The sequence below is a fragment of the Microcebus murinus genome, chromosome 13, assembly GCF_040939455.1.
Source record: "Microcebus murinus isolate Inina chromosome 13, M.murinus_Inina_mat1.0, whole genome shotgun sequence".
Taxonomy (NCBI): domain Eukaryota; kingdom Metazoa; phylum Chordata; class Mammalia; order Primates; family Cheirogaleidae; genus Microcebus; species Microcebus murinus.
Window position 1 is genome coordinate 50,827,273 of NC_134116.1, and position 27,896 is coordinate 50,855,168.

Genomic DNA, 27,896 nt, shown 5'->3' on the forward strand with positions numbered 1-27,896 from the left:
CTTCTCACCTTTGTTCTTTTTCAAAATTGCTTTTACTGTTTTAGATTTCCTTCATTTCTATATAAATTTTGCAACTTACCTCTCAATTTCTACAAAACACTGGCTGGGATTTTGACAGTAATCATAATTAATCTATAGATTATTTTTTGGAAAATATAATTCTTAAGAGATTTCTTAATAATTGATTTTTCTCATCCTTGAACATGATATAACATCTTTACATAGGTAATTCTCAATTTCTCTCCACAAATGTGTTGTAGTTTTCAGTCTATAGGTATTCTCTTTCTTTTGTTAAAGTTTTCCTAATTGCTTTTTTGATGCTATTAAAAATATTCTATTTTAAAATTTTGTGTTCCAATTGTTGTTACTATTTAGAAATGCACATTATTTTTATATGTTGAGCTTTTATTCTGTGCTAAATTCATGTAGATAACCATGTCATTTGCAAATAGAGACGATTTTACTTTTTCTAATCTCTGTCTATTGTTGTTATTATCATTTGTGCCTTATTGCATTATACTAACTGCGACTTCCAGTCTAATATTGAATAGGAATAGTAAGAGCTGACATACTTCTCTTGTTCCCAATTTTAGGGGAAAGCATTCAGTTTTATCAACATAGAAATAATAGTAACTGGATGACTTTATGAATGGGGATGTATAATGTCTTATTTAATGTCATTAAAGTGAACTAAAGGATTAAGATTGTTGGATGCCTGATGTCATCTCTTTAGGGACTTTGCTGTAGGAGCCTCCTAAAATGTGGATTCAATTAGCTGTCGTTTCATGGAATGGTATCTTTTGGTTTAATTGAGATTACCTATAACTGTATTTAGAGGATGGGAGAGAAGAAGTTGCAAAGTTTTAAGATAACTAAGTGTTTCATAATAATCAAATGTGATATTTAAAATTTAGAAATTTAAAAATATCAGAATAGTTACTTTATTTATATATTATGTAACTATCAGAAGAAACTGTTAAAGGAATTAGAAATGATTGCTTTTGTGAGATGGGGCTAAGATGTGGGACAGGTGGCTTCTGGTTTTTAATATTTTAATACCACTTTTATTTTTATCCAAATGCACTTATTGCTTATTATGGTTATATTTAAAAAGTATTTATTACATGGGACTTACTCATACATTGTTAAAAAAAATCAATTTATTCAGTTGTGGTTTATTTTGATCCTAACAGAATCATAATTATTTCCATGGTCAATTTAGAATGGGCTACAAGAGATCATCTAGTTTAACCTACATTACAATATCTTTGTATAAAAATATTGGCCTGGCAGCATGCACAGGAAACTTGCAAAATTTATGATATCAAGAAATTGTAAGCAAACTGCATGCTCAAGAATGAGAAACTAATTAAGTAATTCTATGTCAGTAGTATATAGGCAGGAAAAAGTCATATTCTTTAAGACTTATTGAAATTGGGATATGTTCATAAAATAATGCTCAATGATTAAAGTAGCCCATAGAACAGTAGTCATTACATGTTTTTTTAGGTGAAATATGTGTGTTTAAGTACAAATGTATATAAAATATTCTGTACATATCTATGACAAAAATGCTTTATGTAGAAATATCAGATTGATAGCAGTTATTTCAAGATACTTTTTTCCTATTGCTTTTCTGTTTTCCAAATTTTCTCTGTTGAATAAATAATACTTTGTCTTTTTTTGCTTTAAATTACCATTGATAAATGCTATGTCAATGCAAGCTGAATATCTTCTTTTTAATATCAGTGATTATGATAAAAATAATTGGATGTTTATTTTCATTGCTCTCACCATTCCCCCTTTCAAGTTTATTTTCTTTATCATTTTTAATTCTCTTGAGGTTTTGCCATTGCATTTTTCTTTCATAAATTACCATTTTGATATTGATGGGAATAAAAATAGCCTCTCTCTGCTGTGCTAATTTGTTTTGCATTATTGAGAATGTTTTCTTAAGCAACATTATAGCAAATTAAGAAAAACAAAAGACATGAAAAAAAATACATCTGATTTCCTGCCATCTCAGATAATCTGCTTTTAAACATGTACAGTTCCTTTCTGGACCTTGGATGTCTAACCTGTAATTTAAATAGATATTCAGAACTTTATTGTTAGTTCACCATCCTTACCATTTCCTACCTGGGCTATGCATGTTTTCACAACAGGCTTTTTCCTTCTGATCTCAGGGTAAAAGTACAAGTTCTTTAGTGTCCTGTAAACCATATAGTCTCTCTGTCACAACATTTTTTTTCTAAATTTTTGTATGGTTAGCTGTCTTATCTCCTTTAGACTCTTTATTCAAACCCTCATATCTGAGGCATGTGAATTCTTCTCTGTGAGCCTTTCTTTGACCACTGTATTTAAAATTGTATGCCTCATGCTATGCTCCTTATTCCCCTTCTGCTTTTATTCTTCTCCATAGTTCTTATGTTATTTGCAGTACAATATATTTTAATTATTTCATTTATTACCCGTCTCTCCCCACTAGCATAAAGCTACATGTGGATAGAAATTTTCATCTTTTATTTGCTACTCTATTCTCAGCATTTAGAACAGTGCCTAGTATTGAGTAAGCACTTAATGTTTGTTGAATAATGAACGGACTTCAACTCTTTCGGTCTATATTTCATATTGCACTAGAGTGAGCCTTCCAAAACTCCCCTGGAAAAGCTAATTGTGTAGTGGTGCTTTATCACTCCATGATCTGGCCTCTATCTTAAGGGAGAGGTGTGTGTGTGTGTGTGTGTGTGTGTGTGTGTGTGTGTGAGTGTTTGTGTTTTAATTTTCTCTCTTTGTGTGCATGTATGTTATGTTTTGGTCTGGGAGGGATTCTTTTCTAATTCTTTATCTCCTCCTTTCTTAACTTTCTTGTGTCACCCAGGATCCTCTGATCTGCTCTGCCAAGTTAAGTGTTCCTCCTTTGGTCCCTTGGTGTACTGTGTTACAGAAATTAGACTGCATTGAAAATTATTATTTTTGTGTCTGTCTTTTTCTTTCCAGACTTAGGTTTTGTTAATCCTTGTGTCTATGGTGCCTAAAACTATGCTTTTCATGGCAGTTGAGTGGATTTAATGCCTAGTAGCCTTTTCCATGTTGGTGGTCAGAGTACTAATTTTAATAGGGTAGTTCTTATATGAATTTTGATTTTTATTTAATGTGTACCTAAAATATATTACTATATTTTAAGATATTTCCTATGATGTACTCTTAATTGTCCTCCATGACATATTGCATTTGAGAAGCAATTATTCTAATTTGTATACTTTTTGATCTTATATTACTGTCTTTTATGGAAACCATAGATTATGAATTGATAGATTTATAGGCAGAAGTGGAAATCATCACCTCAAAATAATACTAATCATAGTAGTCATGTGCAGCTGGTAATGAGTGGTGGGATTAGTTTGTTATTATTTTATGGATAATCTTCATTCAGCATGAATTAAAAAATTCTTTTTGACTTATTTTACAGGGAAGTCTTAAGCGTAGCCGACAGATCTCACCTCAGGAATTCATTCATGAGCTAAAAATGGGATCTGCAGATGAGAGACTTGTCACGTGCTTAGAGTCCCTTCGAGTGTCTTTGACCAGTAATCCTGTAAGGTAATTCATCTATCTGAATATCATCAGGACATGTTACTAAGTAGATTAAACAGATGTCATTAATCTGTCATTTTTATTTAATACTTTCTTTGTGGTGCCTTCAATTAAATAGCTGGTATACCTCAACAATTTCTCAAGGTAAAAGTTGAATACCTAATATTGATATGCATGAAGAAATATAGTATCCATAGTACCTTTTGTATTATTACTGGGTGCTATATGGCTCATGGACTTTAAGAAAACCTTTTTTTCCCCATGGAAATTTTAAAAAACTTCAGATGTTTTTAAAAAGACATGATCAGAAACTATCAACTTAATGTGACAGAGTTTTGCTCTGAATTTTGGTGCCAGATATATATTTGCTGATTCTTGTTTGACATAGTAAGAAATATCACTAATTAATTTTTTCCTTTGTTGGAAATGTTCTTGCTGTAGGGGCCAATAGGTTCGTATTGCTGTACTTGGCAAATAAAAATACAGGACACCCAGTCAAATTGAATTCCACACATACTTAGAAATGTCTTTTATCTGAAATCCACATTTAAGTGGATATCCTGTATTTTATCTGGCAGCATTAACATAGGTGTTTCTATAAATCAATTTTTAGACTTTTGGAATGGGGCTAATTTTTGGACCTCTGAGAAATAATTGTATACAAAATTTAAAAAGAAGTATAAATGTATTTTGATAAACTGGGCATATTTATACTTGTCAGATTATTGGATGGTAGGAGACAGACGTGTTTAAAAAAAAACTAAGGTGTACCTGAAATATATTATGTATGTATATGTTAATTGTGATGCTTGAGAGGAGGGATTTCAATTCATTCGGAGACTACGCTAACTTCGAATTAAGTAGGCAGCTAAACGAGAGTATTCTTGAAAACATTTAAGCAGAAGTTGTTATGAAATGTCTGAGCAGTTAGATTCAGAGAATTTCAAAGCTGCAAGGGTGTAAGGTAGATTAGTTTTGGGTTTTATTGTATAAGAAATGAATGATTATTTCTGCATAAGAATATGTGTAATATGTGTGTGTATGCATATGTGTGTTATGAATAGTAGAATAGCATTCTATAATTGTAGGTTAATGATATAGAAAATGTTCTTTAGTATTTTTTTTGATTATTACTTTTTTGGACATTTCTGAGATTTGGATATAGTATGAAAAAAATCCTTGGGCATACAAGTATTTAAAACAAAAGACACTACCTGTTGAAATGTGAGAGCAAGGTTTAACAAAGGAGTATGGTGAGTAAACAAAGAATCTTTAGTTTATTTCAATTTTACCTTTATTTTTCTGAGTTTTGCCACTTCCAGTGTGTTCTCTAGACTGTAAACTAATGGTGGGCATGAGACCAGTGCCTTCATATTTGTTATTTACCACTTTTACTGGGCACAATGTTTAGCACTTGAGAAATGCTCAATAAATATTTGTTAATTGAAACGATGAGGTTTTAATTTTAGCCGCCTTCAGTCTTAGCACGGCTATCATTAGAAACTGAGAATGGATTAGAGAATTTGACAAGTCTCTTCATTAATGAAAAGCATTGTTTCCAGCTTAATCTGTACCTGTAAAATGTATTCATTTAAAAAATATTTGCTATTTTCCAAGTACTATCTTAGGAGTGTGGCTTGAGGGAACAAAACAGATCTAAGGTCTTTTTCCTACTGAGTTTAAATGTAGGAAGAGGGTATTATAGGATCAGTTGGGGCCACAACTCACACTCATTTCTCAATTTATCTGTCAGCCAATGGGCACTAGAGATATGCATCATTTTTCAGTTATAAGTAGAAGTAGACCCTTCCTTTACCACTGTTATTTTCTTCCTTCCCACCTTTTTCTTCCTTCTCTTGATATTTTGAGTAGATGACTATGATAATAGAAGAAAACAAAATTAAAGGGTTTTATGTATGAGTTCATGCATTTTACTATGGGTAGGATGTTTTTTATGATTTTTACCTAAAATGCTGGGAAATTATGCTATTTGTCTCTTCTATAATATTTGAATCTTATTTTAAAAAGCAAAATCCAAAACTTGTGGAATTATTTCTCCCAAAATGGATAGTTCTAGAATATATTAGGAATCCATAATGTTTTTTATAAAGTAATTTTTTTAATTGAAAAGAGTAGAAAATCTTATCATTAGAGACATTTTTCTGAAATAAAGCCACTATAATGTAGAGAGAAAATTGAGGAGATACTTGAATATTTCTTTATCCAGTGTTCCAATTAGAGAAATTACTTAGCTTGGTGTGTAACACTTGGAAGTTATGCCTATGATCAAATCTTTGGTCTTTCCTGTTACTTATGATGTGCTTGCTGATAAAGTCAGTTTTTCATATTTATTGTTTACATATTTTTCATATTTATTGTTTACATACAGATGCGACTAAATTCTGAGAAGCAATTCTAAGTTTTGTAAGCTTTCGAGATCATTGTTGGACCAGTGATATTGTTCAGTGAATCAGAGTTAAAATTTTTTAATGTTTGTGAATATAATGAAAAAGAAACAAGTGCACTGATTAATCATGGTTCTTCAGTACTGGTTTAGGATCAGGATTTCTTTAAATCAAAAATCAAGGAAAAAAGTAGACTGCTTCCTCCTGAAATTAGCTCTCTCCTACCCCCTCAAGATATATAATATTTTTAGAGCTATTCTTCACCTTCTGAGACTGCTTAGCAATTGTAAGCCACGTCAACTTTTTACTATCCTGTGAATTATGTGAAAACCCATATGTTAGATACCAGATTATCTACAACCAGATGCCTTGTTGTATGAGGATTTGATGTGGAGATCACAAAGTTCTTCTGTTTAATGAGATTTATTGATTGATTATCAGTATTCTTGGTGACAGTTCTGAGCTAGTTTTGAACACTAGGGAAAAGACTAGCTTCTTCAAAGTATCAAATACAACTTTTAGTGGATCTTGACATAATTATGTTTGAGTTATTGAATACATTTATGTAGAAACATAAAAAGAGGTAGGCATTGACATCAATCTGAGTGATATCAAGCATTTATATTTTGTACCCATCTATGTACATAGCAAAGTGTTTACAGACTGCATCTCCATTTTCTCAATTTGTTGCACCTGTCAAGGGCAAGATTTCTGTCTCAGAAAAGCTAGTTTTACCCAGTCTTTGTGTTTTGTGATTTTTAGGCATTATATCTACTTAATCACAATCAAAATTTATATTTTGAAGTTTATGGGAAATATTTTCTCACTAAAGTTATCTTTTTGCTAGAAGATATCTAAGGACATTCTGGATCTAGGTTTGATAAAGGTGATAACTGTAACTTTGAGAAAATCATTTTGGAAAATTTTACAGGAAAATGTGTTTAAACCAGAACAAGTGAACAGCCTTTGAAAGTCATTATTTCATTTAATCAGTGTCATTTTTGGAATCTAGTTTTTCTGCATTTCTGGGATTTAAAACACAAAGGAAGTAGACGAGCTTGACTTTGGAGTTGGTCTATGTTTTGTGCCACGCATCACATGTCTGAAGATATAAATAGAAAATCTTGTGGCAAACAATGGGATCAGTGTACTTGTTGCTGTCAACATGATCTGAAGAAAGTCTTTCAAGACCAAAAAGTTGAAGTTACTAATACGTTGACTTGTTTCAAAAAGTATTTTTATAAAACATTAAACATATATAAAGACTATTTGTCCTAGCAGTAAAACATGCACCTATTTGCCTACTAATGAGGCCGAGATCCAGAACATTGCCTATAACTTTGAAGTTTCCATGTATCCCTCCTTAATTCTACCCTCATCCACTCATCACTCCCCCTAGTCCCAACTATTCTGTGGTAATCACTATCTTTAAGTTTGGGCTTATCATTCCTTTTCTTTATAGTTTTACCATATATATTAATTACTAATTAATTTATTGATTAGTTTTATATATCTTTAAACTTTATGTAAATGGAATCATCTTCCATGTCTTCTTCTGAGACTTATATTTTCTACTCAATATTATGTTTCATAGATTTATCTATCTTGATATATGTGGCTGTTCACATTCATCATAGCTAATCATTTTCATACCTTTACTTGTATTTTAGGAAGATCTATTGTAAATAACATGAATAAATTTTTATCCTGTCTGATAATCTTTGTCTTTGCCTGGTAGACTTACCTTTTAGTATTGACTGTGAAAATATATTGACATTTATCTTATGTTTCATTTTGGATTTTTAATTTATGCTACTTTTTCCAGGTTCACCTTTTCTACCCATCCTGTTCTTTCTCCTTTTCTGTCTGCGGCTTCTTTTTCTGTGTTCTTCCTTCCTCCTCTTTTCTCTTCTTTCTCCTTAACTTCTTTTAGATAAATTTTTAATTTCTATTTTATTTTTTCTCATTTACTAATTTGGAAGACAAATGATCCTTTTTGATCTTAGAAAAGAAATTTAAAATGTACGCACTTAAAAAGGAAATTTAACATGCGTGTACTTAAAAGGAACAAGAAATAGCAGTATCTTTTGTTTTCTCTTAAATCAAAGAATAATATCAGTCTCTCTCTTGATTAGTATGCTAGTTTTTTTTTTTTTTTTTTTTTTTGAGACAGAGTCTCACTTTGTTGCCCAGGCTAGAGTGAGTGTTGTGGCATCAGCCTGGCTCACAGCAACCTCAAACTCCTGGGGTCAAGCAATCCTTCTGCTTCAACCTCCCGAGTAGCTGGGACTACAGGCATGCGCCACCATGCCTGGCTAATTTTTTCCATATATATTAGTTAGCCAATTAATTTCTTTGTATTTATAGTAGAAATGAGGTCTCGCTCTTGCTCAGGCTGGTTTCGAACTCCTGACCTTGAGCAATCCGCCTGCCTCGGCCTCCCAGAGTGCTAGGATTACAGGCGTGAACAGCCTAATATGCTAGATTTTAGTGATATTTTAGTATATCCTTTTTTGTTTTAGCATTATGCATTAGATATTATTACTATTATTGTTATACTACAAATATGTGTATATGTTTGCACATATCTTTCTTTTTGGTGTTTTGTACTTTTTTTCCTGTTTTACTTTAAGTATATCATTAAAATCCATTAGTGAGAGTCTGATGGTAAACTTCTCTTATTTATCTTAATGTATCTTTATTTGCCTTTGATTTGAAGGATAGATTTCGTAGAGCCTACAGCATGAAATTGAGGGCTTTAGATGTCTTTTCCTAGGACATTGAAGATATTATTTTCTTTACTGGTTTTCACTGGTATTTTTGAAAGGTTGGTTCTTTATCTAAAAACTAATTCTTTTCCAGATAGTCTGCTTTTTCTCTCTATCTGGTTTTATGATGTTTTCTTTGTCCTTGGTGTTCTAGAGTCCTTTATGTGTCTGGGGGAGGGTTGAATTTTTTTCTTATTTATCCTGTTAGGAATTTTGTTTGGCTTCTTGAATATGATTGGTGTCTTTCATAAATTCTGTGAAAATTTTAGTTCTTATCTCTTTGAATATTGCCTTTTGCTATCATCTTGCATATACTAGACCTTCTTACTCCATATACTATTATTTCGTATTCTATCATTTATACTTTCCATTTATTTGTCTCTATTACATTTTGGATTGTTTTTTTAAGATCTTCTAGTTTCTTAATTGTCTCTTTATTTCTGTCTAATCTACAATTTAACTTATATATTTTATTTTTGATTTTAATTTTTTTTTTTTTTTTTGAGACAGAGTCTCACTTGTTGCCCAGGCTAGAGTGAGTGCCATGGCGTCAGCCTAGCTCACAGCAACCTCAAACTCCTGGGCTCAAGCTATCCTCCTGCCTCAGCCTCCCAGTAGCTGGGACTACAGGCATGCGCCACCATGCCCGACTAATTTTTTCTATATCTATTAGTTGGCCAATTAATTTCTTTCTATTTATAGTAGAGACGAGGTCTCGCTCTTGCTCAGGCTGGTTTCGAACTCCTGACCTTGAGCAATCCGCCCGTCTCGGCCTCCCAGAGAGCTAGGATTACAGGCGTGAGCCACCGCGCCCGGCTATTTTTGATATCCATTATTATCATTTCACCCATGTAACTTCTTTTTGGCTCTGTTTTAAAACTCCTTGTTATTTTTAATAATTTTCAGCTCCCTACTTATTTTTTTATCTTTTTTATTTCTTTAAACATATTAGATATTCTTATTTTATGTTCTATGTTTATAATTCTAATAAATGAGGACTTTCTAGGCCTAACACTAGTGCTGGTTGTTTCTTTTCACTTTTTACTGATATTTTGTTTCTTTGTGTGTTTTGTAATTTAAGATTTTGACCTCTTGTTCTTTGGAACTTTTTTTGAGATTTATTTTGAGGATACATTCTGCTAGAATGAATTAGTGTGTTTCTATTGGGAGTGTAGGGACAATATTGACCCTGGGCAACCTTAAACTAAAATTATTGGTTTGAGGTTGTTTTTTTTTTGTTTTTAAACCACATAGGCGCCTTACATATGTCTGGAGTATATTTTGAATTCTCAGAACAAATTTTTCTTGTAGTCTACTTTTATTGTGCAAGTTTATTTACAGTTTACATTTGTATGAAGTTGTGGCCCTTTGAGACGGACTCCTGCTTTTTGCTAGTGTTTTAAGCATGATGGCTAGCTCTAGACCTTCTCTCTTATTCCTTTATTCTGCATAGATATCAAGCTATCACAAAGGAAATGCTGGATCCTAGGGCTTTGCTCGAGTCCCACATAACAAATGGGGCTTGAGGTTGGCTTGCCTCTTTGAATCTTCCTTCTTTTTCTGTGTTTAAATTTTCCCTTTAAGGAGACTTTATTTTCTTATTGCCTTAGATATGAATTTAAAATCATGTTTTAGTGATTATTTTGGGAATATCTAATTTTAAAAAAGTATTGAATGAAAAATTTTAAATTATGAAAGCATTACATCCGTATGTCAAAAGGTCCAAATTTCTCAAAAAGACATAAATAGAAGTGAAAATCTTTTTCCTTTTTGTCATTTGATTGTCAAACCTGCTGCTCAGTGGTGAATGCTTGTTAATGGCTCCATAATTTTGCCCCTAATTTTTAATGCTTATGTTATATTTATATTTGTTCTCCTTTTTTTTAAAAACCTAACTCTGTTGTTTACACATTTCTTATTAATAAGCAGCTCACGTTTAATAAGACATGTTTTGGAATTTTAGCTGAAGGAGAAAGGGGATGTAAAAATTTTAAAAATTAACCTTAGGTTAAAAAGAGTTTAAGAATTAACAATATGTACATATTTGTGTTGATATTAATAATGATGATTTCTGAAATGAGTAGATCCAGTTAAGTTGTTCTTAGCTATTTTGCATTCTTGTATTTCTGTCCTCTTGCTGAATTGTTATATGCTCTTGCTGAATTGGCCGCTTTTTCATTATATAAAGACTTTTTTTTCTCTTTTTATAGTTTTTGTCCTGAAATCTATTTTATCTGATAGAAGTATAGCTACTCCTGCTCTTTTTTGGTTTCCATTTACATGGAGTATCTTTTTCCATCCCTTTATGTTCAGAATGTGTATCTCTGTAGATGAAGTATGTTTCTTACAAAAAACATGGTTGACTCTTGTTTTTTTTAATCCATTCAGCACTCTGTGTTTGATTGCAGTTTAGTCTACTCACATTTAACATTATTATTGATAGGTGAGAAGTTACTACTGCTGTGTTATTTAATTTCTACTTTTGTGCTCTTTCTTCGTTCCTTCCTTTCTGCTTTCCTTTGTTAAAAGTGATTTTCTCTGGTAACATGTTTTAATTTCTTGCTTTTTGTTTTTTGTATATATGTTGTAGGTTTTTTGATTTGAGGTTACCATGAAGTTTGCCAAAAATATTTTAGAACTAATTATTTTCAATATATGATAACTCTGCTTATACACAAACAAATAAGCAAAGAGAAATCTAACAGAAATTCTACTTTTTAGCTCCACCTCCCCTGCTTTTTAACTTTTTGTTTTCCATCCATATCTTTTTATACTATTTATCTCTCAAAAAGTTATTTTTGATAGCTTTGTCTTTTAGTCTTCCTACTCCAGATATAAGTGGTTTATACACAGTAATTACAGCAATGGAGTCTTTTGTATTTGTGTCCTTACTGTCACTAGTGGTATATACCTTCAGAAGTTTTCTTATTGTTCATTAATATTCTTTTCTTTCAAACTGAAGAACTCCTTTTAGTATTTCTTGTAGGACAGGTCTGGTGTTGATGAAATCCCTCAGCTTTTGTTTGTCTGCGAAAGTCTTTATTTCTCCTTCATGTTTGAAGGATATTTTTGCAGGATTCTAGGTTTAAGGTTTTTTTTCCTTTAGCACTTGAATTATGTCATGTCACTCTCTCCTGGCCTGTAAGTTTTCCACTGAAAAGTCTGCTGCCAGACATATTAGAGCTCCTTTATATGTTATTTATTTCTTTTTTCTTACTTCCTTTAGGACCTTTTTTTTACCCATGACCTTTAGGAGCTTGATTATTAAATACCTTGAGGTAGTCTTGTTTGAGTTATATGATTTTCTTGTTCCTGAATATTGATATCTTTCAATATCAATATCTTTCAATATCTTGCAAAGTTCTATGACTTTCTTGTACCTGAATATTGATATCTTTCTCTAGGTTTGGAAAGTTCTCTGTTATGTCTTTGAATAAACTTTCTACCCCAACCCTTCTCTCTACCTCCTTTTAAGACCAATAACTCTTAGATTTGCTCTTTTGAGGCTATTTTCTAGATCTTATAGGCATGCTTCATTCTTATTTATTCTTTTTTCTCTTCTTACTGTGTATTTCCAAATAGCCTGTTTTCAAGCTCACTAATTCTTCTGCTTGATCAATTCTGAGAGACTCCGATGCATTTCTTGGTTTGTCAATTGCATTTTTAAGCTCTAGAATTTCTACTTTTTTATTTTTTTTATTATTTCAATCTCTTTATTAAATTTCTCTGATAGGCTTCAGAATTCCTTTTTTGTGTTGTCTTGAAATTCATTGAGTTTTCTCAGGATGGTTACTTTGAATTCTTTGCATGAAAGGCCACCTATCTCCACCACTTTGGGATGGGTCACTGGCACCTTATTTAGTTTGTTTGGTGACATCATATCTTCCTGGATGTTGCTGATGCTTGTTCATCGATGTCTAAGTATTGAAAAGTTAGGTATTTATTTTAATCTTCACAGTCTAGCCTTGTTTGAACCCTACCTTCTTGAGAAGGGTTTTCAGAGACTCAATTGAGTGTTGTAGTCTAAGTCTTTGGTCACTACAGCCATATCAGCACTGGGGGTGCCCCAAGCCCAGTAATGCTGTGACTCTTAGAGACTACTGGTGGTACCACCTCGGTGAGCTTGGATAAGGTATGAGAGAATTCCTTCAATTATTAGGCATAGTCTGTCACTCTTGTCCCTCATTCTCTGTGCTGGGCTGCTGGAGAAGGGGGATAAGTGATGTAGACACTCTCTTGTGGCCACCAATACAAGGTCATACCTGAAGCCAACCCAGTCTCACCCAAAGCCAGAGATGACTGTTGCTCGTCGACCTCCTATGTTTATTTAGAGTTCAAGGGCTTTTCCAGGAATGCCATCCAGGAACTAAGGCCTGGACTCAGAAACCTCAGGAGTCTGCTTGGTACTTTATTTTATTGTGGTTGAGCTGATACTCAAGTTGCAAAATGAAGTCCTGTGAGCTCTTCTCTTTTCTTTTCTCAAGTGGAAGAAGACTATCCTTGAGCCATGCTGCCTGTAGTGGAGTGTGGGGGCTGGACACAGGCACTGGCTTTGCCACAGCTTCTGGTGTCTCACTGGGTCATGTGCACCCTAAGTCCACTGGCTCTGAGCCAGCGCAGTCAAAGGAGTTGCCCATGGACTGCAGCCTTTGTGGCCTGACTGCGTTATGAATTTAGTTCTGGCCCTAGACTGTTCTTTGCCAACTGGTGGTGGAGCTAAGCTTTCCTCTGGCCGGGCTGATCAAATTGCTCCCTCCATGGGCACTGGCAGAATTCTGCCATGTGCTATATTCCCCTATGCCAGGGCAGCCCTGAGTTTCAATTCAAATTCCCACAGTCACTTCCCTCTCCTCCCTGCTCTCCCTTGGCACACAGATTCCAATTGGCTTGCTGGTGCCTCACTGCTGGGGCATGGGGGAGAGGTGGCATAAGCAATGCAAGGTTGTCTTTTCTGCCCTCTTCAGTGCCTCTTTCCTTGATATAATGTTAAAACCAGGTAGTAAGATTACTCACCTGATTTTTGGCTCTTCTGAAGGTGCTTACTTGTATGGATAGTTGTTGAATTTGGTGTTCGTGAGGAAGAATGATCGCTGCAGGTTTCTATTCAGCCATCTTGCTCTGCCCTCTTGACCACATTCTTGTATTTCTTTTGTCTTTCCTTTCTTTTTTTTCTTCCTCTCTCTTTAATAATGATACTGGGAGGTAAGTAATACAGGTAGCCATCTGTGTTTTCTTTTCTGTTGTTCAGTACAGTAGCCATTAGCCACTTTTGGCTATTTAAATTTAATTAATTAAAATTAAACTTTAAAACACAACATTTTAATTATTCAAGAGCCACATTTGGTTAGTGGCTACCATAATGGACAGGACATATAGGCTATTTCTGTCATCTCAAACAAATCTATTAGACAGTGCTGCCTAGGGGTCTTTGTTCTATTGTTTACTGACCTGTTTGATGTATTTACTGTGTGATTTTTTTTTTTTTTTGAGACAGAGTCTCACTTTGTTGCCCAGGCTAGAGTGAGTGCCATGGCGTCAGCCTAGCTCACAGCAACCTCAAACTCCTGGGCTCAAGCAATCCTCCTGCCTCAGCCTCCCGAGTAGCTGGGACTACAGGCATGTGCCACCATGCCCGGCTAATTTTTTCTATCTATATTAGTTGGCCAATGAATTTCTTTCTATTTATAGTAGAGACGGGGGTCTCGTTCTTGCTCAGGGTGGTTTCGAACTCCTGACCTTGAGCAATCCACCCGCCTCGGCCTCCCAGAGTGCTAGGATTACAGGCGTGAGCCACCGGCGCCCGGCCTGTGTGATTTTTTAATGTTATATTCAAGGCTATGAAATAAAGGAGATAAACTCTGAAAGATTAAAGATAATTTTTTTAAAATGTACAAGGATGATTGGACATTCATATCAAGAAAATCCCAAGAGAAGAAAAGCGTGTTCTAAGGAAGATTCCCTTAAGCAGGGAGTGCTGTCTTGGTAGGATAAGGCTAAGGTAGTGAGTGGGCTTTATACAGGTATAAAGAAATAGAAAAGGAGAGGTGCGGTGTGTCTGACAGGCAGTGCTATAGATATCGTCCTTGGTAGCCTTTAGTGTGGCTGCCTGTAGCCAGGATGGGGGAATTAGCAATATGGTGTATCATAGAAGTAATAGAAACATTCCGTTTGGTAGGATAAAAAGATTAGTGGGATTCATTTTTGAAACAGAGGTTTCCTCAGAGAGATATGCCTACTTTTACCTCTTAAAAGCATTTTTAAAAATTACCTTCCAATAAGAAGTCAAAAAGTATAAGATAGGATGTTAATATTCTTCTTTTCTCCTTTATGTAAACACTGCTATATATCTTAGGATATATCTTGTATTATTTATATCTTAATTATCATTCAAGTTCCATAATTTTATGATACTTAATATTGCTTATTAAAGGAATATTTGTTGACAGTATCCTCTAATTTTAGGCCACTTTGCTGTCCTTTCTAAAAGTGCTTTAAATTAATGAAATATTAATGAGAAAAACCCTGGAAGAAAATATCTATTAATGTTTTCAGACATTAATATTTTTATTAAATGTACTACCTTGATATTTTTAAGGGATGGGCTATTACTTTCCAGTGTTTTCAAAGTGTTTCCAAACCTGGTGCCATTTATTTCTCTGAGATGCTCTAGAATTGCAGTCCCCAACACCTGTGCTGCCGACTGGTCCTAGTCCATGGCCTGTTAGGAACTGGGCTGCATAGCTCTGCCTCCGCGCAACCCCCCACAATCCATGGAAGATTTGTCTTCCATGAAACACTTATGAACTGGACCACACAGCAGGAGGTAAGCAGCAGGCAAGCTAGTGAAGCTTCATGTGTATTTACAGCTGCTCCCCATCACTCACGTCATTGCCTGAGCTCTGCTTGCCCGCTTCTCCACCATCTGTGGAAAAATTGTCTTCCATGAAACTGGTCCCTGGTGCCAAAACGTTGGAGACTTCTACTCTAGAAGACTGAATGGTCCCAATGAGTAGTAGGGCTTCCTCTTTTGTAAATTGTCATTCATATTATTGCTTTGTTTTGGCTTAAAGATATAGTAAAATGTGTCATAAATATTTGCTTTCAAAGTTAACTTTATGTCTTAAAAGCTTTGACTTTGAATGCAGGGTTAACAATAAAAGTGGGCACATTGAAAATTTAATAATTACTTTTAACAGGAAAAATACATATTTTCTGTAGACGGTGAATAAGAGCTGTTCAGCTTAATTTATACTTGACCTGAAAGGGCCTAGAATTGTAAAGTGCTCACGATCTATTTTTGAAAGTCATATATATATATTTCCCTGTCTATTTAAAATGAAATATAAATTGCTGTTTGAATGGCCAGATTGATTTCTTTAAAAAAATCCTATTAACAGATAAAGTCAGTCACAATGTAACACAGAATCTAGTCTTCATTTTTAAAATACAGTGATTTCGTATAACTCATATATATCTAGAGTAGTTACATGAAACTATTTTAAAGAGGGAAGAGCTTGGATCCTGCGCTACTTATATTTAAGTACAATAGAGAGAAAATGTTACTGGAAACTTTATTTGAAAAGATCAGTTTATGGTTTAAAAACAATGAAAGATAGAGTATTATGCCATAACAATTTGGGAAAAATTACATTAAACTTATATAATTTTCCCGTGGACATAAAGGTGAAAATATAAAAATATAAGAAACTTCCCTTTTCTATTGTAATTGTCCGTTTTCTGGGGAATTACACCTTGTGTTCCTGGCTATAACACCTATCGCAATATGAAGTTATTTACTGAGTATTTTGGTTTCTTTAGTTTCCATTCAAAGATATTTTCTTCTGTTTTTTTTTTTTTTTTCCCTCCTGAGACAGTCTTGCTCTGTCACCCAGACTAGAGTGCAGTGGTGTCATCACAGCTTACTACACTCTCAAACTCTTGGGATCAAGCAATCCTCCTTCTGCAGCTTCCTGAGTAGCTGAGACAATAGGTGCATGCCACCATGCCTGGCTGATTTTTCTATTCTTTTTGTAGAGATGGTGACTTGCTCTTGCTTAGGCTGGTCATGAACTCCTGGCTTCAAGTGATCCTTCCACCTTGGCCTCCCAGAATGTTAGGATTACAGGTGTGAGCTACCATGCCTGGCCTCAAAATATATTTTCAATGAGATAAATTATTGAACTGTGGGCACTAAAGCATCTAGTTATTATTAATAGTATTTTACATATAAAGAATTAACTTCATTCCTTAGATTACTTTTTTGGGCTTATTACTGTCTTTAAGTATTGCTAGGTGGGTTAAGTAAAAGGTTTTTCAAAATGTCAATGTTTATCTTGGTATCCTCTTACATATCTATACATAAAGGCAGACCTTAGTATAACAGTAGACATCACATTGACAATAGAAGGAAGTTTTAATTTTTTTGATTCAGAAAAGCTTGTAAGAGTAAAACTCAATTTTATCACCCCTATGGGCCATGAATTTCTAGTCCTTTTGTTATAGGGGCAATATATGTCTGAAAGAAGCAGGTTTATTATAACATCTATCATATGTTATAATTCATAAATGATAACGGAAAAGAAACACCCAAATGAGTGTTAGAATCACTTAGGTAACCTGGAGTGTCTCTGCAGGGCTAAAGAGAAATTAAGCTCATTTGAACAGAAATCCAGTATAACTTTCTATAATGACAGAAATATTCTATGTCTGCCTTATAACCATAGCCACTTACCACATGTGGCTATTGAGCATTTGAAATGTGGCTAGTGTGACTGATAAATTGAATTTTAATTAATTTAAATTTAAATAGCCACATGTGGCTAGTAGCAAGCCTATTGGACTACACGGTTTTAGAGATCAGAAAATCATTTTTCTTGTGTACTTATTTTAAGCCTTTGTACTCTTGAGTCTTTATATGTTTGGCTGCTTTCCCCACCATGCCAAGAATTTCTGAGGATGGAGACAAAGTATTATGTTATTGTGGAACCTTAATATGGGATTCAGAAGAGGTCAGAGTGCTTACTGAAAGGATTTGAATAGTAACAAGCGAATAGGGAAATTAATGCTTGAAATAAAGTGAAATGCATGAGCCTGTACTGCTCATTTTGCAAGATCAAGTATAATATTCCACATGTCTTAATGTATCGTCCTGGTAGAAAACTAGATTAGATGGAAGGGCTTCTCTCTCTCTCCAAATTGCTGAGATTCCATTTGGAGAGAAACATCTAACTACATTAAATAAATGATACCATCGGCTATTACCTAATTAAGTCCCTAAGTATGTGGTGTGGTTAATAAGCCACTAGAATATAGTGTGGAATCTGTTACTTTATCCATGCAAGAAGTATTCCAATGTTATGCTAGGTACCACAGTACACAAGAGACATATGGGGGAGCGAGACCTAGAAAACAAGTAAATAAATAAAACAAAGGTATAATCAGTCCACTAAAAAAAAAAAATAGGGACTGATAATAATGAATAGAGAGCTTTCTGATGTAGGCTGGTCTCAGAAAGTCTTTCTGAAGTGGTGCAGTTTGAGACCAAAGGGACAAGCAACTAATTAAGAGAAGCATGGTCAGTGGTGCTGGGCCTAGAGCACATCTGATTCAGCAGAGATCCAGAAGTGGGGAAACAGTGCAGCAGAAGGGTGGAGAGAGGCAGTGGAATCCAATAGGCCTTCAGAGAGGTAGGCAGTAACCAGGTAATGAGAGAGGACATGAAGAGGTCATGATAGGGAAACTGGATTTTTATTCTGAATAAGTGAGAGGCAATTGAAGAGTTCTAAGCAGGAGATGAGCTATTCTGGTTTACCTTTCTGAGAGGATCGCTCCTGCTGCTATGGGGAGAATGGATTGGAGGGAGGAAATAGTAGACATGGAGGTGAGATAGGAGGCTCTGGCAGTATCATGGGAATGATGAGGGGGGCTTGGATAAGGATTGTAGCAGTGTGGAGCAAGGGCTGGGTGGGTAGATTTTGCATATAAATTGGAGGTAGAATCTGTAGGACCTGTTGATAAATTGGATGTGGGGATGAATGAAAAGGAAGAATCAAGAATGACATAAGTATTTTTACTTGAACAAATAGGTAGATAGTAGTGCTGTTAACTAGATGGAGGAGGATGGTGGTTGTTATTGATTTGATGAATTTGGAGAAGAGAAATCAAAATATCTCTTTTTAACATGTGAAGTTCGATATGTTTTAAGTTTCACAGTTTGACATGTTTTAAGTTTCACATCAAGCATGCAGCTAGATATCTGAGTCTGCAGCTTAGTGGAGAAATGTGGAGTGCAGATATGTATCTGTTGCTGATATGTGGATTGTACATAAAGCCCCGAGAATGGATGAGATCCCATCCATTGAGTGACTGGGGGGAGGGTGGAGTAGGGGAGTAATGATATAGAAGAGTGCTCAGAACAAGTTCTGAGGGACTCCAGGTCTAGAAAGGGTCTAGAAGTACATGATTCAGAAAGAGAGGAGGAGCCAGAAAAACAGACTAGACAGAAAAACAGAAGTAGACAGTGGGGAGGAGGAGAACCCAGAAGGGTGTACCTAAGAAAGGAAGAGTGTTTCAAAACAAGGGACTGGCAAACAACATAGCGTGCTACTATGAGGTGGGGCAAAATAATACTGTTGGATTAGCAAGAGGAGGGTTGTTGAACTCTGAGAAAATCAGCTTTTTGTGACAGAAATGGCACTGAAGTGAGATGAGTGATGGCTGGTGAAGAAATGCTGACCATGCCTGCGATGCAATTGTGTGAGACCTTTTGCTATAAAAGAAAGGAGAGGAATAGTCGCTAACTGGAGGAGTCCCTGGGGTCAGTGAAGGGAACCCAGTGAAAAATGGAGAAACTTAAATCAATAAGAGTTCAAAGAAGGAAACTAGAATTGGCCCCTGAAAGATGAAATCATCTCAGTTATTACATAGGAAGCAGTTTGGTGGAGAGAACCATTTTGAGTGAAGATAAAAGTGTAGCAGTGAAATGTATAGAATCAAGTGTCGGTCATGGACTTAATAATTAGAACTGATCTGACTAGTGCTGGGCGGTAATGGCAGGTATTTAGGGTGGGAACAGATGACATAAGGCCAGAAATGTGACCATAACTTCTTTTCCCCATACATTGGTTATCAAATTAGTCTGTGTTTAAAATTAATAATTTAGCGCTTTTTTCCTGATATTTGATTTCATACTAAGAATCTTATACTTACTAATATTTAATATGTTTCAAACTATTAATAGGTATTTCGTTTTCTACAATATATTTCTTTAAATAGTAGACTTAAGGTTTGATTAGAGCACATACTAGTGTATATTATTTAAATCTATAGTTCTCTTATCTTTTCATCTAAAGATCAATAACTCTTGTTTCTTGTGCTTTCTTTTTCTTTTTTTTTTTAAACAACATGGACCTGATTTTTGTTTTTAATTTCAGAATATTATGGGGGTACAAACATTTTTGTTATGTTTTTCATCATTGCTATTAATCTGGTGTTATTTGGAATGCTTTCTCTAGATATTTTATGCCTTTGAATATAGCTAACATGGGACTAGGAGAATAGACTACTAAATTTGTTCTGGTATCTTATCTAATATTAGAAGTAGGAATAAATTATTACTTTTAAATATATAATTTCTTTAAAAAGTCATTTCCCAGAAAACATACATATTAGTGGTTATATTTTGAAGTTTAGATTTTACAATCTGAATGTTATGTTTCTGAATTTCCTGGTCTAGCTCTATAATTTAGTGTAATTTTTGCGGATGGGCCATTGAATGGGATGTAGGTGTATGTTTGTTTTGCCCTACAGGGTATACTAATTGCTTTGTACTCCACCCCCCACCAGAACTGTTCATTTTAAGTATTTAGTCACCTTGCTAAGGGTAGGTGAAAATGAAAGCTTAAGATAAGCTATAATTATATTCAGCATTGGTGATATATTACTCTGACAGAGGAATGTAAATTAGATCTGGGTATTATACAGTATTAAAGCTGACCTTCTAAGTTTAAGGGGTGAAATTTGTTAGTTTGTCATATGTGAGCAGTGATGTATTTTTCCCCATTTAAGAAGCTTCTATATTGATTTTAAGCAAAATACATTTGTGTTTCTCTAGGCATTCATGTAAGATTATTCTTTTGGATAATTAAAAATAAATATTTTCCTCACAAAAATATAAGAAAATATACGAAAGCACAATTAAGATGAATATATAATATTACCTATTTAAATGTATACTATAACTTCTTGGGAGGGAGTAAGTAGGGGGGAAGAGAGAGAGAATTTCTATAGAGGAAGTCCTCTTGTCTGATGCTTTTGTTGATTGTTTGAAAATGTTGGTTAAAGTATGGATAAAATAAATGATTCAAATATATCCTAAACATTAACATTATTTCTCTAGACATTTCACGTGGAGCACAGACCTTAGAGTAGGCAAAGGCTGATTGCATAAACCACTCCTATAATGCATTGTCTTCTTGGTATTGGTGTTTTAAAGGAGAACAGGAACCTAGAGGCTCTTAAAAAGTAATCTGAGTGCAGAATTATTTTTTAAAAAATCTTTTTTGTACTATTCCCCTTAAATTAGCAATGTGTCAGCATCTACTTGTATAGCTATTTAAAAAATAATCTTTTTTGTGCTTTTCCAAAGCATCAGGCTTAGCTTTAATAGAAGCAGCAACTCTTATCCCAATTATATGTTATCTGTTATGATATAATATTAATTAAATTATGTGAATACAATGCAGGTACAACTGGTAGGAACAGATTTGGAAACAGACTCAACTGGTTCTTGGTAGGAAGGGAAGAATGTGGGTATATTAGAGAGTAGAATATAAGCCTGAAATGTTCATTTTGCTATGGGCATTAGTCTGTGTTTCACTCTGGAATGGAAAATATCAGGTAACCGAGTGAGCTGACTAGGTGTAGGATGATTAAGAAATGTGTGTTTGTGTAGCTTTACTCATATGTATACGTTTCCTATATGTGAACAAACCCATTTTTAAATAAGAATAGAAAATTCCTTATATGCCATTTCTGCTTTTTAAACTTAAGATGTGAGCATCTTTCCACTTCAAGAATATAAACATTATTTTCTTTTAATGTGGATTTGTCTCAAGCCCCTGGCTAGGTTACTTGTTCTTCTATGATCCTTTGCTTACTTTTGTCATCATGTTTATTACGTACTATTTTAATGTTTATTGCCTTCTTTTCACTCTTCCTTCAGATTTCTCCCATCAACTCTTTTATCCTCTGTTATGTTTATTTTCTCATTTTTACTATCTCTTCTCTGTTTTACTTCTTCTGCGATCAAGATTTCATTCCCACAGAATTATTTATAACCTGCTCTTGAATTCATTTCTTTATAGTCCTTTAGCCCTTATTTTATTGAACCTCTGTCAACAGTTGATAGAAAATTAGCAAAGATATAGGAGAGCTCAAAAACAACACCAAGCAAAAGGATATAATAGATATTTATAGACCCCTAACCCAGCAATAACAGAATACTCATTCTTTTAATATGCTTAATATATATCAAGATACAAACCATATCCCAGGCCATAAAGCAAACTTCATCAAATTTAAAAGAATTGAAATCCTATAGATTATGTTCTGTCACTGCAAAAGACTAAAATTAGATACCAGTAAGAGCAAGATAACAGGAAGTGAGAGTAAAGGAAAGAAGAGCTAGTTAAGAGGAACAGAAGAACAAGGGAGAAACTGAACACTTAGAAACTAAACAGTACACTTTTAAATAATTTATGGGTCACAGAAGTCTCAGGGAAATAAAAAAATACACCGAACTTAGTGAAAGTGCATCTTTTCAAAATTTGTGGGCACACCTAAAGCAGTACTCAGAGGGAAATTTATCTCACTAAATACATTAGAAAAGAGCAAAAGGCTCAAATCAGTAATCACTGTTTCTACCTCAAGAATCTCTGGGGCCGGGGGGGGGGGGGGGTGGAAGCAAAATAAACCCAATGCAAGCAGAAGGAAGGAAATAATAAAGATAAGAGCAAACTTAATTAAATTTAAAATAGGAAAAACAATAGAGGAAATCAATAAAATAGCTGGTTGTTTGAAAAGATTAATAAAATTGACAATCTTGTGGTAATATTGATAAAGCGGAAAAATAGAAGACAAATTGCCAATATCATAAATTAAACAGGAATATTACTACAGACTCTGAAGACATAAAAAGGGTAATAAGAGAATACTGTGAACAACTTTAAACACATACATTGGCCAACTTAGATGAAATAGACCAGTTCTTTAAGATATACAAACTGCCACAACACACCTAATATGAAATAGAAAATTTGGATGGTCCTCTATTAAGGAAATAAAGTTTATAATTTAAAACTACCGCAAAAGATCTTCAGATGCAGATGATCTCATTGGAGAATTCTACCACGCATTTAAAGAAGAATTAATACCAGTTCTACATAGTCTCTTCCAGAAATAGAAGAGCAGGGAGCAATTAAGAAAGATAGTACCAAAATAAAACAAAACAAGAACAAGCCTCAAATTTATAGCCCAATGTCTACCATGAATACAGACATTAAAATTATCATATAAAGCACTCTATTGACAAGCTAAAGAAAAGTCATATGAATTAATGCAGAAAAAGCAGTTGACAAAATTTAACACCTGTTCATGCTAAAAAAAAATTAGGAGTTGAATTGTGTCCCCAGAAAGATTCTAGGCACCCTCCCACCCAATGTAGTCTTTTTTGGAAATGTGGTCATTGCAACATTATTAGTTAAGATGAGGTCATAAGAAAGTAGGGTAGACTCTTGATTCAATATGACTTGTGTCCTTATAAGAAGAGGGAGACACAGAAAAAGTCCCATGTGGTGACTGAGGTATAGGAGGACCGCAGCTTCCATTGGAAGCTAAGAGGAGGCAAGGAAGGCTTCTGCCCAGAGCCTCAGAGGGGGCATGGCCCTGCTGATACCTAGGTTTGGAACATCTAGCCTCCAGAACTACAAGAGAACATATTTGTTGTTTTAAACCACTAGCTTTGTGGTAATTTGTTGCAGTAGCCCTAGGAAACTAATATAGAGGGAACTTTCTTTAACTGATAAAGATATCTACAGAAGTCCTATAATTAGTATTATATTTAATGGTAAAAGACTAAATGCTTCCCTTGTAAAACTGAGGATAAGGCAAGGATGTATGCTCTCCAGATTCTGATTCTCTTATGGAAGCTCTAGCTAGAGCACTGAGGCAAGAAAAGGAAATGCAAAGCATATGTATCATAAAGGGAGAAGTGAAACTGTCCCTATTTGCAGAGGACATGACTATAAATATATATAGAATCTCAAGAAATCTACCAAAAACTTCTAGAATTAATCAATGAGTTCAGCAAGTTTTCAGGATTCATGATAAACATACCAAAATAAATTGTATTTCTATGTACTAGCAATGAATTTTTGGAAAATGAAATAAAAAACATTTTTAAAAAAAGCTCAGTTCTAACAAATTATGTACAGGATTTTTATGCTGAAACTACAAAATAATGATGAAGGAAATTAAAGAAGATTCAAATAAATGGAGACAACCTGTGTTTATGAATTTCAGACTCAATTCCATTTGCTTGCTCATTTGGATTATTGGCAGAACCCAATTTCTTGCAGTTGTGGGATTAAGACTCTTGTTTCCTTTCTAGCTGTCAGTTGAGGGCCATTCTCAGCTTTTAGAGTTCATCCATGTTTCTTGGCTCTTTTTTCTCTCCCTGTATCTTCAAAACCAGTAAAGTTTTGAAGGGTCGAGTTGGGTCCAGTCCTCTTATGCTTTGACTTTCTTTCTCTTCTTTCTGTCATCTCATGTCTCTAACCAAGCCAGGAACAGTAGAGTCATGTGATAAGATTAGACCTACCTGGACAATCTAGGATAATCTCCTTATTTTAAGATCATCTGACTAGCAACTGTAATTCCATCTGCAACCTTAATTGCTCATTTGATAAGTGAAGTAATATATTCATTGGTTCTGGGGTTAGGACGTACATACACATTTTTGGTGGGCAGGGGTAGGATTATCCTTCCCACCACACATGCATAGTTCTTTAATGTCTTCCCATTTCCTATTTTCAAAATCAGGCCTTTTCTTACCCATTTGGCCTTATTTCTACTACAGCTACCTGTGGTGCTCAGTATAGGCCACATCTTTTATGTTTAATGTCTTTGTGTGTATGCCTTCTGTTTAGAAACCTCTCTTCCTTTCTATGACTTAATCTTTAAGACTCTGGTCAAATATTAGCCGCTTTGAAGTTCCCAGGAGAGGTAGATATTGTACCTTCTCTTCCCATAGTACCATGATTAGTACATTATGGAAATAATTTTATTTCAACCACTAGTCTGTGATCCTTTCAAGGGCAGATAACATACTTCATTCAGTTTGTATTTCTCATACCTAGTGCAGTATCAAGCATACATTGAGTCCTTAATAAACACTGGCTGACTTCATTAATGAATACTTGTGATTTAGTAGCAATGAAGCATCACTCTTTAAGCAGCAGTCAGTCAATTCTTAAGGTATGACATAGGTCAGGGACTCTAGATTCATCATCTTTGGTTCAGTATGGACAAAGATCAGTTCTCAAATCAGAATTGATGTTTCTAGCATGAAGGTTGAGACAGGCTCACTAATGGCACATAGAACATGTCATCTCATTGTGTCTATTTCTACATATATGAAGTAATGGCAAAGACCTGGGTGTCAGCAGACATAGGTGGTATTTCTAAGTGACCTTATCCTCTCTATGAATGTCCCTTTCCTTATATATAACAATGGAAGAGGATTCAGTTTCATTCTAAAACCATTTATTGAGTGCTTAGTCTATCCCAGGTGCTGGCACAACTAAGGTTAATAAGAACTGGCCCCTATCCTCAAGGAGTATGTATCAGGCAAGGTTGCCCTTATGAATCTGGTAGGTTTATTCCAGCTCTGAAAATCCATGATGCATCTGTCTTTCTTTTTCTAAGGGCACATCTGGGAAGAGAGGTAGTATAATAAAAGAAAAAAGTGTAAGGGTGGGAGGATCATTCTGTGAGAAACATACTGGATAGTCCTTTGTTCCTTTTGGCTGAGAGGTAAATCTGAGACCTGATTATTGCCTCTATTGCTCAATGAGATGACTAGCTATATTTGTTTTCCAAAGCTAACATGTCAGAAACTATTTTATATACTTTTAATTTCATCCTGTGTCTCTGGAAGCAATAACTGAATTTCAAAGCCTACTTCTGACCATTTGGAGGTGATTTAAATATTGTAATTCTACAGACCTGTTTTCTCTCTCCCTGTCTTTTTAAATTTTTTATTAAGTTTTATTACCTCTTCATCTCTTCTTTTCTCCTACATTAAGACCCCTACTAGGAAGTGCTAAATGCGAATATACTTAGAAATTTTCCTTGAGGCAATTAAAAGAGAAGAGTTTGATATTTCCTGTTATAGAATTTTAAGAGGTAGATTTTATGTTAAATTAGTATTTAGCACACCACTTTTTGCTGTTTTAAAGCAATTTTTTTGCAATACAAATGTCACACTGATCTCTATGTCATTTCTATTCATGAAGAAGAAACATTTGCACAGGGCTTATTCATCCGTGAATGCAGTTTATAGTTAAACCTCATAATGCCTGATGGTACTATGCTGACAGGCACAGAACAAATAGTGCAGATTTTGTTTCCTGAAGATTGATCATTTATAGATCAGTTGATAATTTTTTTCCAGGTTGCTTCTTAAACTGATGATGAGAAATTTTTCACTTTTGTAGAAAGCTATGGATTTCAATAAACCTCTGTCAAGACTGCAGACCTGCCTACTCAATATCACTTTTTATCTTGAACATCTTTTCCAGAAGAGATAGGAAGTGATATTTGCACCTCTATCCTTAAATATAATATTGCTGAAAATAGTGTGTGAGGGGAATGAAACAATTAGAGTATGGGTTTGTGAATGACAACTTGTTAATATAGCAGTATGTTGGCCTTGCAAATTTTTAAGAAAAAAAAAATTTAAGAAAATAGGGACATGTCTTATGCATAGTTAATTTGCATTTTAATATTACCTTTTCAACAGTTTAATCAGCTTTCTTTTTATGTTAAAAATATAGGTTCTTTGATTATCAAGCATCTTAGTTTCCTCTCCCTGCACCCTGTCCCACTTTTCTTGTTTTTGACATGTTTTATGAAATAGAGTGTAACCTGGTTTTCAGAAGGCTGTTGCCCACCTTTCTGATTTTATTGTTGAGAAATTAATTCTCACAATGAATTAAAAGATTGTAATATATAAAGTGATTTGGTTTAATGCCATTTCATATGCAACTTTAATAATGTTTTGTTTTATAGAGAATTAGTTTATATGTAATATATATGAATGAGTATAAATTGTATTTTAATGATTCATATTCTATAGTTTAGAAGAGTTATCTAGTGGATCTAGATAGTTGATTTGAGACTTTCTATGGGTCCCATTATTCTAGTTATAATTATGTTAGGGGTGATAAATTTTAAATAGCTTTTTTTATTATTAATTACTCATATCAGAGAACTTACTGATTTACATGGATTTATGTGCTTCTTAAATTTTATAGTGGTCACAGCATAAGCATATTAAGTGTAACAAAGTTTTTCTATTATATTGACATAATTTATAATGACTTTGTATATTTTGGTGTAAGGCAGCTTTGTGAAAAGTAACTTTACTCTCCATAATGATGGAAGGTGATAGTAGCATGAATAATCTGAAATCATTTATATTAACTTTAGAATATCTTTATGTATATAGTTATGAATATAGAGATTGTTGAAAATTCACTTGAAACAAAATATTGAAGGCCCACTGTGAAGTACTAACAGAGAAGGGACTGATGAACACTTTCTCTCTGCATCTCAATGCCAGCCCAAGTAAAACTCTCAAATTACTCCTGACATGTTTTATTTCAAGCTTCCCTGCTGCATGTGAAATAAGAATAAATACAGAATAGGATGTCAACAAGGCAAACAGTTAAATAGGATGCTGTAGGTGTTTTCATGAAACATGAAAGCAGGATTTAAAATGCCTACAGGTAACCTGTCTGTTGCTGATAGTGGAAAGTAAACCCTTCACTTTTGAAGTAGCATCCTG

General features: G+C 34.2%; 1 protein-coding gene and 1 long non-coding RNA gene across 3 annotated transcripts in view; one reads left to right on the plus strand and one right to left on the minus strand.

Annotated features, from left to right (window-relative positions):
- Nucleotides 1–27,896, plus strand: part of DIAPH3 (diaphanous related formin 3) — a 467,480-nt gene that overhangs the window by 105,161 nt on the left and 334,423 nt on the right. For both annotated transcript variants that reach the window (XM_076009404.1, XM_076009403.1), the window contains one exon: nucleotides 3,473–3,603. In XM_076009404.1, the coding sequence (XP_075865519.1) occupies nucleotides 3,473–3,603 (131 nt within the window). The remainder of the gene's footprint in view (nucleotides 1–3,472; nucleotides 3,604–27,896) is intronic.
- LOC142874854 (uncharacterized) overlaps nucleotides 1–27,896 on the minus strand; it is a 49,366-nt gene that overhangs the window by 17,406 nt on the left and 4,064 nt on the right. The window lies entirely within an intron of this gene.